The sequence below is a fragment of the Mauremys mutica genome, chromosome 13 (genome assembly GCF_020497125.1).
Source record: "Mauremys mutica isolate MM-2020 ecotype Southern chromosome 13, ASM2049712v1, whole genome shotgun sequence".
Taxonomy (NCBI): Eukaryota; Metazoa; Chordata; order Testudines; family Geoemydidae; genus Mauremys; species Mauremys mutica.
The window spans coordinates 55,254,946-55,273,612 of NC_059084.1; the positions used below are offsets into that span (position 1 = coordinate 55,254,946).

At 47.4% G+C, this 18,667-nt stretch overlaps 1 protein-coding gene across 1 annotated transcript; it reads left to right on the forward strand.

Annotated features, from left to right (window-relative positions):
• Positions 1-14,812: 14,812 nt before the first annotated feature.
• LOC123347789 (ribonuclease-like) lies at positions 14,813-15,199 on the forward strand. Its single transcript, XM_044984982.1, has one exon. The coding sequence runs from the start codon at positions 14,813-14,815 to the stop codon at positions 15,197-15,199; it is 387 nt and encodes a 128-aa protein (XP_044840917.1).
• Positions 15,200-18,667: the final 3,468 nt, after the last annotated feature.

Below are 18,667 nucleotides of genomic sequence, written 5' to 3' on the forward strand. Positions count from 1 at the left end.
CTTCAGGGACTCTCACATTAATATAGGCACAAATATAAGTTGATAGAGAGAGATGGGTGTGTCTGGGGATAGATGGATGAATAGAGACTGTAAACGAGTGCGGCCAGGGCTTGACCCTCTCCGGGAGGAAGAGGAGGGCCACGACAGCTCACTACACACCGGTGGGTCCGGGAAAATAGCCCAGCAATCCTCGCGGCAATTGCCCGCCTTGTGAGGCAAAGGGGCTCAGGTCCTTCGGCAGGGCTGTACCATGCTAGCTGCTATGAGTCTGGCCCTAAGTCAGGGAGGGCAACAAACACTGAGTCAGGAAACTCTACCCTGGGGCAGGACTAAGCGACAGTTAGAGTTAAGGCCCGGCCCTAGGTCAGGTCGGAGCAGCAAACACTTAGTCAGTAATGATAGGCTTCGGCCTCCTCAGGCCAGAGAGAGGGGGAGTCTGCCACCCATGAGTGTGGTGGCAGGGGGGACACAGGCCCTCCCACTCCACTGCGTCCCAGCCGGGGCCCTAGCAGCGGCTGAGGATCCGCTGGTCAGTCAGTGGGGATCCTGGCCGCAACACACTGACATAGGCTCCGGTAATGCTGCAGCCAGACTGGGGTCGGCTGCCCCGGGCTACTTCCGTACTCCCCCTCGGGGCCTACCTGGGTCCGGACGTCAGCCTCTGCAGGGTCCAGGAGCATGGCTCGTCGTGGTCGGGGCTGAATGGTAGGTCTGACAACTCCTCTGGAAAGTCGGCCCAGGGTAGCTCCGGTGGCTCCTCCGGGTAGCAGGCGCGGGGAAGCTCCGGCGGCTCCTCTGGGTAGCAGGCGCAGGGGAGCTCTGGCGGCCCATCTGGGTATCAGGTGCAGGGAAGCTCTGGCGGCACCTCCGGGTATCGGGCGCGGGGAAGCTCAGGCCAATCTGGGTGGCCGCCCTGGGTCGCAGGAGGTTCCCAGTCTCGAGCTCCCTGAAGGATGCTGCTCGCTCCGGCTACTGGGGATTGACTGAGCTATGAGGGCCGGCCTTTATAGTTCCGGGTCGCCACCTGATCCTTTGGGGGGCAGGCTCAGAGCTCACTAGCTCCGCCCACTCTGGTATCCGGCTGGTCTCTTCCTCCTCCGGCGCGGAGGGGAGCCACGCCGCCTCACTACAGAGACAAAGAGAAAATTAATGTTTATGGGGACAGATGGATAGAGAGAGGCTGATTTTGTACCAATTTCTAGTGCAACCCCTACTGTGGATTCAGTTATACCAGTAGAACCACGGTTCACACCAGTATGGCTTAATTCTCGCTATTGATGGCAACAAGCCATAGCAGTATAAGTATGTTTCTTGGCATCCTTCATTGCCCAAAAAAGTGGAAAAATCCAAACTCTTGCTTTTGTGAGTCACATTTTTCCTTATCTCATGTTCAGATTTGTGTGTGGGTCTGTTTTGGGGGTGTTTGAATCCCTTGCTTATCTGAGTCTTGAGTGTCACGTTTCTCATGTGTATGTTTCTATTTTGTTGGAATGGTCCTCTTCCTTGGATACCTCTTTCAGGACTCCTCTTCCTCTGCATCTGTGTTTGTATCTTTGTCAGGTGTTCTTGTGTTGTGTAAGGTTGAGGCTCTTGGGACCATCAGTCAGAGCCTTATATGACCCCAGTGTTCTTTCTGGTGTGTGCTTGTGTCTTGTGTGTTTACCTGAGCATATTTCTCCAAGTGTTTCTCCCCACATACCAATTTTCTTCCTTTGCCTGCAGCCGGGATCTCCAACCCAACCTGTTCCCTCAAAGACTCCAGCCTTAGCTTCTTTCCCAAGAGGAAATAACTTACATTGCTCAAATGTCAAGCTCTCTATTTCATTTTGTATTTTCCCATCTCTCTCTCCTTCTTTGTTATTAAATTCTAAGGGCACATTTCTGTCCCTCAAAAATAGGGCAGACACTCAATGGTCATCCAATGGAAGATCTCCTTCCTGAAGAGAATTGCTCATATCCTGCAGGGAAAGAGGGCCTAATAAATAACCTAGACATCAGGATGTGCAATGTAGGTTATTACATCACCCCTTGTTACAGTAGTCCATTGACAACAGCTCTGTTGCTCAGTGATCAGCCCAAAGAATTGTCACAATCTGGTAACATGAGTTCAAGTCTTTGTTGGGGTCATTTGTGCTTGGAGAGTTTGATCTTCCAGAAGCTAGCTCATCTTTCTTATTATAGTGACAAGGGTTTTTTGTGCTCTGACTGCCACATTCAAGTCACCCAAGCAATTAGGCTGCCCCACTTCCACACTAATTGTCATGGCATCCCATTCTTTCAGGCACCTCAGAGGGGGCTGTTGATAAAGCTTGAATGGCATCAGCAGAGCTCTGGGGGATGGGAGAGCCTAGGGCTGGGATAGCAGGACATGTGGGGGATTGGAACCTGTAATAATAATTGGGCCTACAAATTTAGCCTAATTTTAAGCTCAACTCTGAAGACTGAAATTTGACAAACCTCCTGTCACACATAACAATAAAGGTTGATGGGCAGAGTTTCAAAAGTGAGATTGAGACTGAATTACTCCAAACAAAGAGGCCAAGGGGTATCACACAAGGCCTGTGTTAATATCAGGCCTGGTAAACAAAAGAAGTGTGGGACTGGAAATCAATGGACCAAAACTGGAGTATAGGGAATTAGGCCTAACTGATGACCAAAATAATGAAAGGAGCAGCTAGTCCACCCATCACTTGCCTTTTGGGGTCCTCAAAAAAGGGAAGTGAGTTTGGGAGCAAAATTAATGGAGGAAAGTAAGTGAACGCAACAATTACTGACCGAATGAAGGGGAAAGAACTAACTCTATCATCATGGCCACTCCCCGACCATCTCCTGGGTCTAGCCAGTCATTCTCTCTGTCACACGTGTGAATTACCTAGGCTAATGCACTGCTATGTACCAGTATTCTGGAGACAAAATTCCAGCTGAGACCTCTAGTGCCAAGACAACTGTAGCACTGAACCTAAGAACGGCCAGACTGGGTCAGAGGAAAGGTCCATCTATGGCAGTATCGTGTTCTTCCGACAGTGGCCAGTGCCAGGTGCTTCAGAGGGCATGAACTGAATAGGACAATTATTAAGTGAGCCATCCCCTGTCATTCACTCCCAGCTTTGGAGTGTCAGAGGTTTAGGGACACCTGGAGCATAGGATTGCATCCCTGATCATCTTGGCTAATAGTCATTGATGGACTCATCCTCCATGATCTTATCCAATTTTTTAAAACTTAGTTTTACTTTTGCCTTCACAACCCCCCGCCCCCGGAACAACTTCCACAGGTTGACTGCATTGTGTGAAGAGATACTTCCTTATGTTTGTTTTAAACCTGCTGCCTATTAATTTCATTGGGTTGATCCCTGGCTCTTGTGTTATGTTGAAGTGGTCGATAAACACGTCTTTATTAACCTCCTGCACACCAGTCATGATTTTAAAGTTCTATCATACCTTGCCTCAGTCAGATCTTTTCCAAGGGGAACACGCCCCATCTCTTAAATTGCTGCTCAAAGGGAAGCGGTTCCTTACCCCTAATCATTTTTATTGCCCATCTCTGTACTTTTTCCAGGTCTAGTATATCTTTTTTATGATGGGGGGACCAGAACTATATGCAACATTCAAGGCGTAGGTGTACCATGGATTTATGTAGTGGCATTATGATATTTCTGTCTTATTACCTATCCCTTTCCTAATAGTCCCTAACATTCTATTAGCCGTTTTGACTGTCACTGCACAGTGAACGGATGTTTTCAGTGAAATTCCCATGTGTGACAAAGTTCCTCCTCTACCTTGTTGGGTCCTGCGCTTATTGGCGGATTGCCTCACCTCAGTGATCTTCCCTTCTGGTGGAACCCACAGTCTGGGTCAACTCCTCCTATGTCTGATCAGGAGTAGCGAGGTTTGGGGGGAACCCGGGCCCGCCCTCAACTCTGGGTTCCAGCCCAGGGCCCTGTGGATTGCAGCAGTCTATAGTGCCTCTAGTAACACCTGCTTGACAGCTACAACTCCCTGGGCTACTTCCCCATGACCTCCTCCAAACACCTTCTTTATCCTCACCACAGGACCTTCCTCCTGGTGTCTGATAACGCTTTGACTGTATGATGATTCCTCAATCCTCCAGTAAGCATACCCTCTCAGTCTCAGCTCCTTGTGTCTCTTGCTCCCCAGCTCCTCACACGCACTTCTCTCCTCTGGCTCCTCCTCCCCTGACTGGAGTGAGCTCCTTTTTTAAACCAGGTGCCCTGATTAGCCTGCCCTGATTGGCTGCAGGTGCTCCAATCAATGTAGCTCTCTCCAGTGCCTTCTAGAAAGATCTTAATTGGCCCCAGGTGCCTTGATTAACCTGGAGCAATTGCCATTTTGGTTACCACGGTCCTAGGGATTTGTTTAGCCTGGGGCTAACATACCTGTTCCTCAGTACTTTACTGTAGCCATCCGGCCTTGACCCATCACACCATGATGATTCCACAATAACTTGCTCCACTAGAGAAACAACCCAACAGTCCTTTCTCCCAGTTCTCCTTATTCAAAAACACTTCACTCATTCCCCTCTGAGAGACAATACTAGAACTCAGGAGTCCAACTCCTACCCCCCTGCTTAGGTCCCAAATCCTCACCAGAAGCAAAACTCAGAGTCCACAAACTTAAAATGGATGAAAACTGAGGAAGTGAAAGGGCCATTTTAGGCATTCAAGGTGACCTCCTGAGTGAAACTAGGACATTAGCTTAGTTCAGAAGCTTTAAAAATCCCCAATTTGCATAGTAATAACACTTGGTGGCCACCTCTCAGCTTCATGTCCCATTACTTATACCAGCCAGGAATGCTCATGGCAATAAGAACCTCCCATGTTCCTGTAGCATCTGCCAGCCTTCAGAGACAATGACAACTGGATGGGCACAAAGAGACATGATAAAGAAAGAGAGAGAGATGGTGTGTCTGGGGACAGATGGATTGCTAAAGCGTGTGAGAGCAAATGAGAGTGTATGGGGCTGGATGGATAGAGAGAAAAGCAGGTTTTGGTACCAATTTCCAGTACATCCCCTAGTGTGGATGCAGGGATACCAGTAGAAAGATAGTTGATAGAAGTGCAGTTTATTCCTCTGTGTTGAGAGAAACAAGCTATACCAGTATAAGCACCTTTCTACTGCTATTCCCTGCCCAAAAAGGAAAACCCCAAACTCTAGCTGTTGTGAGTCATATCTTCCCTTGTCTCATGCTAGAGCTCGCACCGTGTGTTGCCTGTATTTGAATCCCTGGCTTATGTGAGTCTTGCGTGTCTCATGTCACGTTTCTTGTGTGTTGTTTGTGATTTGTGGGAGGGGCCTCTGGCAGGCCTCGTCTTCTTCCTCGTGCGTGTTTGTACTTTTTTATCAGTGCATTTCTGTTTTGTCTGGTTGTGTCTCCATCTTGATTGTGTCAGTCAGAGCCTTGTCTGTTTCCAGTGTTGTTTCTTGTGTGTGTTTGTGTCGTGCGTGTGCATCTATGTGAATTTCAAACCTGGCTTCAGTCCCAACAGGAAATAATTTATACCACTCATATCTCTCTCTCTCTCAGTTTAATCTTTTGCTATCTCACTCTCCTTCTTTCATTATGTGTATGGGAAGGCTGGATAGTGAGAGAGCAGCTTTTGTAGAAATGTGCAGTACAACTACCAGAGTGGATTCATATATCCCAGTATAACCATGGTTTAAAGAGGGTATTTTTTCCCTTTCTATTGATGGCAACAAGCTAACTAGAATGTGTCTGGTTTAAGCTTATAGCTTATTTGCTCTTTTTTGTCTTTTTCTACTAGATTAAAGAGGCCTTTAGTTGCTGGTATTTTCTCCCCATGAAAGGTACTTATATAACTTTTTCAAGTCCTTGCCTGATCTTCTCATTGATAAGATAAACCAAGCAAAGTCTTTTAAGTCAGGCTTTTCCCCCATCATTTGTCCATGTCGTTGAATTATTTTTGTGGGTCGTTTCGGTACTTTCTCCAATTTTTCAACATCCTTTTCAAAGTATGGACATCAGAACTGAACACAGAATTCTAGTATCAGTCTCACCCGTGGCTGCATCACCACTGAAGGTTTCTTTTAAAGCAGCATCTCTCCGTCTTTTCCATGTTGGGTCCTTATCTTACAACAGAGAAGATATTTTGTCATCCCAAATCCAAAAAATTCTGGACCACCACCTCTCATCTAGCTGTAAAGGTAGGGAGGGAGTATACAGAGCACTGGAAGCTGATAGTAATGGTGCATTAAGAATCTGTGATGCAGAGCAAAATGAAAGCTATAGGATGCCACATCCCAGAAAAAGACAGAAGAAAAGAAAGAAACAAGTACAACCAGCGTTCTACCTTTAGCACTAAAACAGGGAATTACAGAATATGTGCACTTGGCTATATGTGCGTCTCCATCTGTTGTCTCTTGTCTTACACTACAAAGTCTTCACTAAAAGGGCATCCATAGCTTAGTTGCCTGAAAACAAATGCTGGCTCTCCCAAGTCTCTCTATTTTCCCAGAGTCATAAAGTCATAGAAGATTAGGGTTGGAAGAGACCTCAGGAGTCATGTAGTCCCAACCCCTGCTCAAAGCAAGAACACCACCAACTAAATCATCCCAGTCTGGGTTTTGTCAAGCCGGGCCTTAAAAACCTCTAAGGAAGGAGATTCCACCACCTCCCTAGGTAACCCATTCCAGTGCTTCATCACCCTCCTAGTGAAATAGTGTTTCCTAATATCCAAACCTAGACCTCCCCCACTGCAACTTGAGACCATCGCTCCTCTTTCTGTCATCTGTCACCTCTGAGAACAGCTGAACTCCATCCTCTTTGGAACCCTCCTTCAGGTAGTTGAAGGCTGCTATCAAATCCCCTTCATTCTTCTCTTCTGCAGACGAAATAAACCCAGTTTCCTCAGCCTCTCTTCATAAATAATGTGTCCCAGCCCCCTAATCATTTTTGTTGCCCTCCACTGGACTCTCTCCAATTTGTCCACATCCCTTCTGTAGTGGTGGGACCAAAACTGGACACAATACTCCAGGTGTGGCCTCACCAGTGCCAAATAGAAGGGAATAATCACTTCACACAATGTGCTGGCAATGTTCCTACTAATACAGCCCAATATGCCGTTGCCTTCTTGGCAACAAGGACACACTGCTAACTCATATCGAGTTTTTCATCCACTGTAACCCCCAGGTCCTTTTCTGCAGACTGCTGCTTAGACAGTCAGTCCCCAGCCTGTAGCGGTGCATGGGATTCTTCCTTCCTAAGTACAGGACTTTACACTTGTCCTTGTTGAATCTAATCAGATTTCTTTTGGCCCAATCTTCCACTTTCTCTAGTACTCTGGACCCTATGAGTCCAACTGAAGCTGCAGACCCTACGGTTTCTTGTTTCCCTCTTCAGGGACAGTGTAAGCAAGTAACACACAGACACCACAAGGGAACTTCCAACACACACGCACTTAGACACTCCCCCACACACTTTACTCATATTAAAATCAGAAGAGAGCTCCAGGGAAAAAAAACTTGTACAGAAACCCCTCACTCCAGTGTCCTCGTGCCTCTGAGACTCCTTTTGGCTTTTTGAGCAAGTCCTTTCAGTGATCTCCAGAATCCTTTCCCACAACCCCTCTCCTCATACACTCAGTCTTCAGGTTTATGCTCAAGAATCTGAGTAAATTATCTCCCTTCATTTTCTATCCTCTCCTTTATTTACTTACTACTTCCATTAGCCATTAACTCCCCTGTATAAATAAATCAGAAAACCTACGGGACATACTCAGAATTCCCCACTGTGGGGACCGCTGACCCCAATGGTTTCAGCGTGCGGAACTAGGTGGTAGATATGCTGGTAAAAGGGGTCCGTAGGGGCGTGCCATCCACCTCACAGTCCACTACTTACCTTATGGGCAAAGCTACTAGGGATCACTGTGCTGCAGGGAGCAGGCGTGGGTGACTCTGTTAGTTATGGGCTTCTCCCAATCTGCATGTCAATAATCACCCGGTGGCCCTCCTCCTTAGTTTGGTAGTTCCATCAATCTGACATTGCTCATGGCAGGCTAACAACGTCAATGTTCCTATCAAAAATAACAGCGAGGACTTGTGGCACCTTTAGAGACTAACATCATTTATTTGAGCATGAAAGCTTTCGTGGGCTACAGCCCACTTCTTCCGGATGCATGGAACTGGAAAACATATATTGAGGAGATATATATACACATACAGAGAGCGTGAAAAAGGTGGGAGTTGTCTTACCAACTCTGAAGATGCCCAATTAAGTAAGATGAAAAAAAACCCTTTTGAAGTGATAATCAAGATAGCCCAGCACACAGAGGCGGCTCAGGCCACCGGCACGCCAAGTGCATGTTTTTCATGGGGTGGCAAAGCCACGGGGGGCGTTTCTGGAACCGGTCGCCACAAGGGTGGCAGGGCAGGCTTGCACTTTGGCGGCATGCCAACAGAGGGTCCACTGATCCCGCAACATTGTCGGACCTCCCACAGGTGGGACCGCCGAATCCATGGGACTGGTGGACCTCTCACAGGCCAAAGCCGCCGAAGACAGCCTGCATGCGCCGTCGCTCTGTGGCGGCAAAATACCTAGAGACACCTCCAGCCAGTACAGACAGTTTGATAAGAAGTGTTGAGGAAATACTTACAAGGGGAGGAGATAGATTCAATGTTTGTAATGGCTCAGCCATTCCAGGTCCCTATACCAGCCTAATTTTGATTTGTATCTAGTTTGAATATCAATCTCCAGTTCAGCAAGTTTCTCCTTGGATTCTGTTTTGAAGCTTATCTGTTGACAAAATTGCCACCGTATCGCAGGTCCTGTCATTGAATGACCAGACAGGTTAAGGTTGTTCTCCACTACTGGTTTTTGAGGTGTTATGATTCCTTGATGGTCAGATTTGTGTCCAAATAATATTCTTTTGCCTATAGCAATCTAGCTGTCTTCAAATGAGAGAGATGAGTGTGTTTATGGGCTATAGATGGATCAATACAGAGATGTTTTTGTACCAATTTAGCTATCATATACAGTACAGGCACTAGTTTTGGTGTAGCTATACTGATATAACTATGCTTTTAACAGCAGTAAAATCAGTATTCCTCTCTATTGAAACAGCAATATTGACCAACTACACGCACCTTTCTACTGGTATTCACTGCTCAAAAAAGATAACCACCAAACTCTTACTGTTTGTGAGCTCCACATTCTTTTCCAGATATCGTTGTTTGTGTGTTTATCTTGCGTTGTAATCAGGAATTTGTGCTTTTTGTATTTTCCTTGTGTGTTTGTGTTTTGTTTATGTTTTCAATACTTTGACTTTTATGAGTCTTGTGAGTCATAAGGAACCATAAGAACATAAGAATGTGGCCAATTTACCAGATCCAGACCAAAGGTCCATCTAGCCCCAGTATCTGTCTACCGACAGTGGCCAAGTGCCAGGTGTCCCAGAGGGAGTGAACCTAACAGGCAATGATCAAGTGATTCTCTCTCCTGCCATCCATCTCCATCCTCTGACGAACAGAGGCTAGGGGACAACCATTCTTACCCATCCCTAGCTAATAGCCCATTTATGGACTTAGCCATCATGCTTTGTGGGAATGAGCCTCGTCGGGAAGGCCTCCTTGTTTGTGTTTGTATCTTTTATCGTGCGCGATTTCTGTTTTTGCAAATGGTTGTTGCCCACTCTCTTGGTTGTGTCAGTAAGTAGCCTTGTCTGTCTCCGATGATTGTTTTTCTGTGGTGTGTTTGTGTGGTGAGTGTGTGTGTTGTGTGGTGGTTTATCTGTGCACGTTCCTCTGAGTTTCTTCATTCCACACAACCCACCTTCCTTCTCTTGCCTAAAGCCAAAGAGGGAGCAAAGCAAAAATTCCTAAAACCAATACCCAACCTGTGTCCCTTTGAAAAACTCAGACTTGGCTTTGGTCCTAACCACCCAAACGGGAAGGCAATTTAATACCACTCATACTGACAGCTACTCTTTCATTTTGTCTTTCCCCACACTCTCTCTCGTCGGGTCTCACTGTTTTCATTATTAAAATTCCAAGGGCACCTTTCTGCCATCTCACAGATAGGTGCAGGAGACCCAGATGTCATCCAATGGGAGTTCTCTTTTTTCAGAGAACCACTCTTATCCTGCAGAGAAAGGAAATAAGATATCCATTTTAGATACCCTCGATGCCAGGATGTGGCAATGTATGTTCAAGCCAACAGCCACCCCCTTGCAAAGACAACTGGTTACCCTGTCGATTGCCGGGGAGCACAATTTAAAGGTTTCCCTCCCCCCAGTCAGCTTGGGTCATGCCTCCCATGATCACCCACCCTTGAAGCCTCAGTGGCCCCTCTTTGAAGCTCACCAAGCTGTTTGCTGCTGCCCTCTCCCTGTGGCCCCAGCTTGCAGATTGCCCAGCTCCAGGAGCTGCTTGCAGAAATCAGTAGGGGCGGAGAGACATGCGTGACCCCACCAGTCTCAGATGCAGACACCTCTGCCTGTTTGCCATGCTATTCCATATGCACATGGCTCCACTGCCCAGTCGATTCAAGCACATGCTCTGGCAATCAGGTTGTGTGAGGTCTCGTCTTGCAGGAGGAGTTTGATCTTTGGGTGATGTGGGAGCCCAGGGCTGGGATAGCAGGAGCTGTGGGTTGGGACTGAGGGGATCTGGCAGTGCTGTGGGGGTTGGGGGAACTGTTGTAATAACTGATTTTAAGATGAAATGTGCAGACTAAAAATTCACAAAACCTTGTCACAAATAACAATACATGTTGATGAGAAAAGTTACAAAAGTCAGAGACAGACTGAATTTGTCCAGACAAAGAGGCCCCCTGATATCACTCAAAGGCTTCTGTTAAGACCACGTCTGGTAAAGAAGAGAAGAGTGGGACCAAATAGACCAGCATTTGTGTGTAGGAAATTAGACTTCACTGGTGACCAAAACAATGAGTGGAGGGGCTATTTCACCCATCCACTCACTTTTGCAGTCCTTTAAAAAAAGTAAATTTGGGAGAAAAATTAATACAGGAGAGTCAGCAAATGCAACAATTACTGAGGGAACAAAAGGAGAAGGAGCGAGCGTTACCATCATGGCTGCCACCCCGGCCATCTCCTGGGAGCACAGGATACAGCATGACACCACAGGGCCTCCTTCATCCTAATCCCAAGAGATGTCCTGACCACAGAGAGGGACCAAGCTGACAAAGCCACTTCCACCAGCTCCAGCTAAGAACCAGCCACCATGTGGGATGGTCTGCCCAAGTGCTTCTTCCTTCCCACGTTCTTTTCTCTCTCTCTCCTACCCCTCTCCTTTTTCCTTCCATCTAATAAGAGTCTGACTTAGCTGGACAAGACTGGACATTTCACAACACTGGTGTGAGCCTGTGATCAACAAGGCAGCGAAAAGCAATGCCCTGAACACCTGAGGCTAGTGCAAGTTGCCAGGTCTTCAGAGCGACTGGTTAAGCTTTTGTGCCAGGCCTGGGTTTCTCTAGCTCTGAGGTTGCGAGGGAGAGTCACACCATAGACGGAACTTGCATTTTCTCTCTTTTTCCGTTCTTCTCTTTCCCCGCTCATGTGTGTCTGGGGCATTTTGTCTTCTAGGAAGCAGGACTGCACTGTAACAACCACAGCAATAACAGCAGCTCCAGCCAGTCACAGCTAACTCCTTCCTGGCTTTTGTCCTCTATGAAGGACATGTTATCACCATCTTATAAAAATCATTTTATTCGTTGTGTGTATTTGGTTGTCATGGTTTTTGTTTTGCTATGCCAACTGAGTTAGATTATTAGGGGATAGATTTAGCTCAACCTAGCGCTCAACCTGTTTGGTGAGCTTTCTGGTTCTGGAAATAAAATGGATGGTTTTTGTTGAGCTGTTGTGCTCTCTGGCCTCAAGTGATTTCCTTTCTTCCTAAATCCCGGCTGGCCCCCGCAAGGATATTAACATATTGATGAAAGCTGGTCAGAGAGGATGGGGCGCTTCTCCTTCTAAAGCCTCTCCCGCAAATCCAGCAGAAAGGGAACACAGGCGATGTCGATAAATGATAAAGTATCCTTAACACTTTACAGTTTCGCAAGAAGGCTGTTGCGCTGTTTGGTCCTTGTTTGTCTGTACTCAGTCTTAATAAAATCATGTGACATGGGGTCGTTCTCGCTTTGTCTCTGTGTATCTTGTTCGATGACAGGTTTGAACAGGGATTGTTTCAACAGTGTGGTTTTTGCCATGGGACTGGAGCGAGTGAGCCAGGGGCTTCTGGAATACCAAACCCCGAATCTATGTTTAACACTGATCTCGGAAGTGCGTCCTGGACGGAAGTGGCGAGGTGTCATAATGAACACCCATAATCTACTCTGGGCACCATGGATTCCATCTCAGTTACTGCAAACAGAGTCACAGAGGCTGGTGAATAAGCAGGGGGCTGTGGTGTCAGGACATAAGGGCACAGACAGAGTTGTTGAGTTTTCTTCTAGGCAATAGGACTAGGATTAGGAAGGTGCCAGTGGGTCAGAGACGTTGGGGGTCCGTCGACACAGCAACACGAAGGGTGCTGATAGTAGCATGGGTAAGCGCGTTCGCATGGCGAGCCGTTTAATCCTTGATAGAACATGTAAACTAACAGACCGGTTGGGGGACATTGTTAGGCCATGGGACAGCGAGCACCAGAGGGTAACCAGGGTAGGTAACCCCCCAGAGTCCCTGGCAGGGGCGCTGCGAGTAGGGCCAGCTAGCGCTGCGGTGAAGTCCGTGCTTGTCGGCTATTAGTAAACCACAGCATCGGCGTTCTCGGAATTAAAGCTGGCGTGGACAACCGCCCACAAGCAGTCGTGTTACTAATTGCACTCTTCGTCTTGGCAGTTCGAGGGAAACAACACCTACTGATGTTTTTCTGGAGCACACATCTCCGTCGCAGCAACACGTGCTGTTTGTTCCCACACCAACAACCCTGCCTGCTGTGGTCCCCGGTTTTTAATAATGTTCAGCATGTCTGCAGGATTGTGCTCTGACCACCAACTGTTTATTGCATTTTCCCTTCCCCACTTCTCCTCACGACCCTCCATGTCTGCTGGGATCTATATTAAGACCGCTCCAAGACAGGACGGAAGGAGGTTTTCAGGGTGAGATTCATCTCCGAGCAGAAGCTGGGGTCCATCGCTTCTGTACGACAGTGAGAAAACGAGGAGAACTTATGGGTAAGTTTGCAGAGATCCCATCAGCGGAGGCCAGAGGAAGAGAAAGGTGTCACATCGGGGGTTACAACTGCAGGGTTTATTTCTGGGGAAGGCAGCATGAGCTTAATGGTAAGAGCATTTGTGGGCGTGGATGTCAAAAGTTCTTGGGTTTTATTTCCACCTCTGGGTGGGTGAGTGGGGAACCGATGGGGTTGTGGTTGGGGCTGATCTTAGTTGGGGGTTCTGTGAAGCACCTGGCACAATGGGTGATGGAGACATAATGAGATGAGGATTGTTGGGTGGAAGAAGAGTCGGGGAAAGGTGAGAGGGGATCATGGGAAGGTGATGAATGGCTTTGGGCTTGGAAGGTTATGAAATTCCCCAGGGTTCAATCTGTACCACCAAATTCCCCAGTGCCTTGCCTTTTTCCCTGAAATGTGCATCTTGTACGCCCAGCCCACTCACTGCGCAGTGCAGGCCTGTCCCAAGGTCCCTACATGTCATCAATGGAAAATGACATTGCACAGATCCTTGTTATCTGCTCAGACATGGCCGGGCTCCAGGGTTTTTGCCACCCCACAAGCGTGAGGGGGAGGGGGAAGCCGCGAATGTGAGGCGAACGTTGCCACTTCGATTCGTGGCAGCTCCCACCGGCGCCTCTTTCTTCTTCGGACGGCAGGTCCTTCCCTCCGAAAGGGAACCCCCGCCGAAAAGAGTCCCGACGAGCTGCCTTCCCCTTGGCTGCCCCAAGCACCTCCTTGCTGAGCTGTTGCCTTGAGCCGGCCCTGAACCTCAAATAATGGTTCTCAAATACTGCAATTCAAACATGCTGAGGTTAGATGAAACAGTAAATGAACTACTGAAAGATTTTAAAAGCGACTATTAATTAACGAAGCATACAAATCACAATGGGTTACAAAGCAAATATAAATGAAAAATGCACTCTAATTCCTAAAACTATAAAGCTAAATGAATTGAAAGCAAGGATTTCTCCTGCGGTGTGTTCTGGACACCTCACCGAGTCCATGCCTTTCAGTCAGGACTCCTCCCCCAGTTCAGTGTTCAGTTCCTTCTCCTCCAGGCTTTGGTGGGGTCTTGAGCAGAGAGAAAGGGGAGAAGAAGGAATTTGGAACCAGTGCTTTCTACCTTTATAGCCCTCTCTCTTGTGCAAGGGTCAGTGCCAGCTGCTGGTGCGTAAGAACCATCACCAGCTCAAAGTCTGAGTGAGGGGGAAACTCCCAGTCAGGATGTAGATTTTTCACGCACACTCTCTTTCCTGCCAGAGGATGGCCACTTAACTAAGTAATAGTCCAGGTAATCTCATAGACCCCTGGCTGAGGTGTTGGCTGGCTTTGTCTCTGAGGAAGTGGTTTGTGCCTGCTTTTCTACACTTGGAATATGTTGTCAACATTGTTATGCAGTAAAACCTTTCAACTCTTCCCACAATGTTGTTACATATATTTTACCGTAATAATGATGATCAGCAAATTATGAATGTTCAAACAATATCTCACAAGACATACCTTGTGAAGTATAAAATTTATCATGATTCTACAAAGGGGCAAAAATGGGGTACAGGTTGTCACAGAGGTTCCACCGATAAAGCAGATCCCCACCTCGTGTTGTCTCCATCCATCTCTCCCCTCTCTCCCACTGCAGTTTGATCCCGTGATGGACATAGCCCTGGCCAGCGAGCAGCCATGTTTCCCGCCATTCAAAGAATTCCTGTGGAGGCACTGGGACTATCCAAAGACTAAATTCCCTGACCCTTACTCCTACTGCGACCTGATGATGTGGAAGCGGGGACTATATGGGAAGCCAAAGCACATCTTCATCCATGAACCCATTCAGAAGATCATAAACGTCTGCCGTGGGGAAGGGATACCCCTCGGGGGTGGCTGGTATCTGAGCAAACGTTGTTTCTTCATCACCAAGTGCAAATTTAACCACAAGTTTAAGTGTTACACCGGGTCAGAGTGGTTTAAGCCAATTATCATCAAATGCATATGTGGGTTCCCTGTAGATATTGAGTGTATGAAAGGCCCAATCTGTCCCTAGAGGGCAGTCAAGGGAACCTGCTGCTCCCTCTAGTCTCACTCTGTCCCTTCCACACCAGACATGGCACCCGGCTCCTCCCGCCTCTACACACGAGTCAACTTCTTTAGGCGTTTCCATCCTTCACCTGCTACTTCTCTTAGTGCCCATTATACAGTATAGCCACCCCTCCCCCAGCCCCCACCCTTTGCTGCCCCTAGTGCCCATTATACATTATAGCTGCCCCTTCCCAGGCCCCCCCCGCTGCAGCCCCCGAGTGCCCATTATACAGGATAGCCGCACCGTCCCCCACCACAGCTGCCCCTAGTGCCCAGTCTATAGTAAAAAAGACACTTTCCTCACATTTGCTCCCTGCTGCCACACACAGTGGCCATCTAAAATCCCCATCTTTTAATTAAGAAATATCCATCAATTTCACCCTGCTGATGTTGTGCATTCCATCTGATAATGGACAGTCCTCAGGCTCCTCACAATTAACTATTGTTTCTCATTGTCTCCTTCATTATTTTTAAACATTTCCCCTCTTTCTGTAACTCTCTGTGCTCCCTAAGCTCCATAAAACCTGATACCTGCATAGCAATCACTGTCGTGTTGTGTTACATTGGGGATGGACAGAATGTGAGCCACTGAACACTAAGGAGTGTGCTGGAAATGTGTTGTGGTTTTCTAGTGAGGTTCTTTGTGCTTTCAAGCCCAATCTCAACATTTTACCTAGTGGTGGGAACAGAACCTAGGAGTCCTGATAGGTACCTGTGGTCATGCTCAAACTCACTAGATCCCACTTACCTCTAAGAGCTGGGAATTGGACCCAAGTGTCTTGAACTTTCATCCACGCTGTTCTAACCCACCGGGCCCCACTCCTCTCGAAGTGTCAGGGTTAGAAATGAGGAATTCTGATTCCCTTCCTCCATTGCTCTGGCCCACTAGACCCTACTATCACCCAAAATTGGAACCCACACAAAGCTATAAACCTTCATGCTTCAGGTCATGAGCCAGTCACTAACTGAGGAAGGTCAGGAATAATCTTTGCCTCTGAGCAAGTTTTTCTATAATTCTTCTATTTGTGGAATTAATTCCCCTGAAGTGAATGGGACTGGCTAGTGGCACATACAGAGCTGGAGGGACCCTAGTCTTTGCCAGGCCCCAAACATTGCTGTTGGCTGGGGCAGTCCAGCTGGAACCACCCGATGCCTGCAAAAGAGAAATAGAATTAAACTGATTCATTGTCAAAAACACCCTCCTTTGAGCTATGAACCATTGACCATATGCACGCTATGTGAGAAACACACCATTATGCCAGCATAAGGAGAAATGGTAGCAAGCAGTCCTAGTACTGCACCTGAGCCTTATAAAGTGGATGCTGTAGGCTCCAGTTTCTTTAGAGCCACAGCTTGCAATCCCACCACTGCCGGTGCACAAACCTATTAGCCACTCACAGAACCTTTGTGATGGACTTCCCTGGGGTGCAACCTGGAATTGGGGTACTGCTGAGCCTTTGTCTCACAAGCCTGGACTCCCTTGCTCACTGTGGGGCTGTGATAAACTGCAGACCGCTCCTGGTCCTACGCTCACACAAGCATTTACACAGTCAGGGACACACCCAGCTGCAGTTGCATGAATGCTTCTCCTCAGTCACTCCTGAACTAATGAGAGAGAGGCTCCAGCCAGCTCTCCCCCAGCTCCACAGCCAAGGACCCCAGAGTTGTACCATCTTGCCCTGGTCAAAAGCCTGACCACTGTAAGTTTATTACCCAGTCCGCCCCCTCTCAATGTGGAGGGGACAGTGCACCAGGTTTTGTTCCTGAGCAGATGCCCTAAGCGCTTCTAGCAAAAACACATTGTTTTAGGTAAAATATATATATATATACAATCAATGTATTAACTACAGAAAATAGATACAAACAGTCCATCAACCTTTCATACATGGGCAAGGCGTTCTTCTTCTTGCCCAGGACCCCCTTCCCTAGTTCACTCTTTGTTCCTAAGGTGTTTCCAGATGCTGAGTTGTAAGGGGAGTGAGGCCACGTGAGGCTGTCACTTCCCCCTTTTATATCTTCTTCCATTTTCCAGGAACGATCTTTTGCTGTGACATGATTCAAACAGTCTCCATTGGGCACGTGTCATCTCTGAGAGGATGAGTTAGGATGGTCCATGTTTTTCAATGCTGCGTTGCCAGATTCTGCTTTTGGGGCAGCTCCTAAGGACACATGCTGAAATATAATTACAGATACCAGAATCAGATACTTTTTTAGGATTTAGCCATTAAGACATTATTGGGGTTAAGAAGTAATAAAATTTAACAGAAGGACAGCTCAGCTTATCAAGGCATGGACACCCCCAGAAACCTTCAAAATGATATTACGAACCCCTTCTCCTTTCGACTCAAGACGAGGATTCTGGCATGGGTACAGAGCCTCTCCATCCATCCACTCCATGCCTTTGTGAAGAGTGATGTCAGGTTAGTCACACAGAGAAAGAGACAAAATAGAGCTGGCATCAACCATCAATTTATTGTGAAAATAAATGGCTCCAACATTTGGTATAGATGAGCTGCCATAATCCTCACACAGTGCCACCTTGTGGCAAAATATGATAATACATTTTAAATTCTCCATCCCATGTCCCCCTTTTCTGCCTGGCCCTGCCAGGGTTTGTGTGGTAGAGGTGTTATCAGAAGCTCTTTGCACTGTGTTGCTCTGTTAGTTCTGCAATGTTCACATGAAGATACGTTATGTCCTTGCTGATTACAGGCCACCCAATGGTACCTTCCCCGCATTTAGTTAGTCCTTGATGTCCTTCTTATATGAACTCTAGAATTTCTCCTCTCACAGCACTTGGGATGACAGTGTGATCACCTTTAAACATTAGGCCATTGGACTCGCTAAATAGTCTGTGTACAGCAGAGTAGTCTCTTGTCATGGCCATTGTGTTTTTCACATACTTAGGCCATTCTGCCCAAACGTAACCAAGAACTTCATCAAGTTGCTTCTGCCAAGGCTGCTTTCTGTAGCAGGTACGGTCGCCTTCCTGACATTGGTTGGTAAAGTACCACAGCATCCACATAAGCCTTTCCACTTTCCTCTAGCCCACAGGGATCCAGGACGGTATGTCTGCTATTACCAATTTTACCAGGGATGTATTCAGCATCTGGGTTAAAGTCACATTCGCCTGGTGAAAAGACATTGCTATCTCCTTGGTGCTTGAGCCAGGTCTCTTTCATTATGACTCAACAGTGTGCCCTTGTTGCCAAGGCTAAAGGCATATTGGGCTGCATTAGTAGGAGCACTGCCAGCAGATCGAGGGAAGTGATTATGCCCCTCTATTCGGTACTGGTGAGACCACATCTGGAGTACTGCATCCAGTTTTGGGCCCTCCCACTACAGAAAGGATGTGGACATATTGGAGAGTCCAGTGGAGGGCAACAAAAATGATTAGGAGGCTGGGGCACATGACTTATGAGCAGGGGCAGCT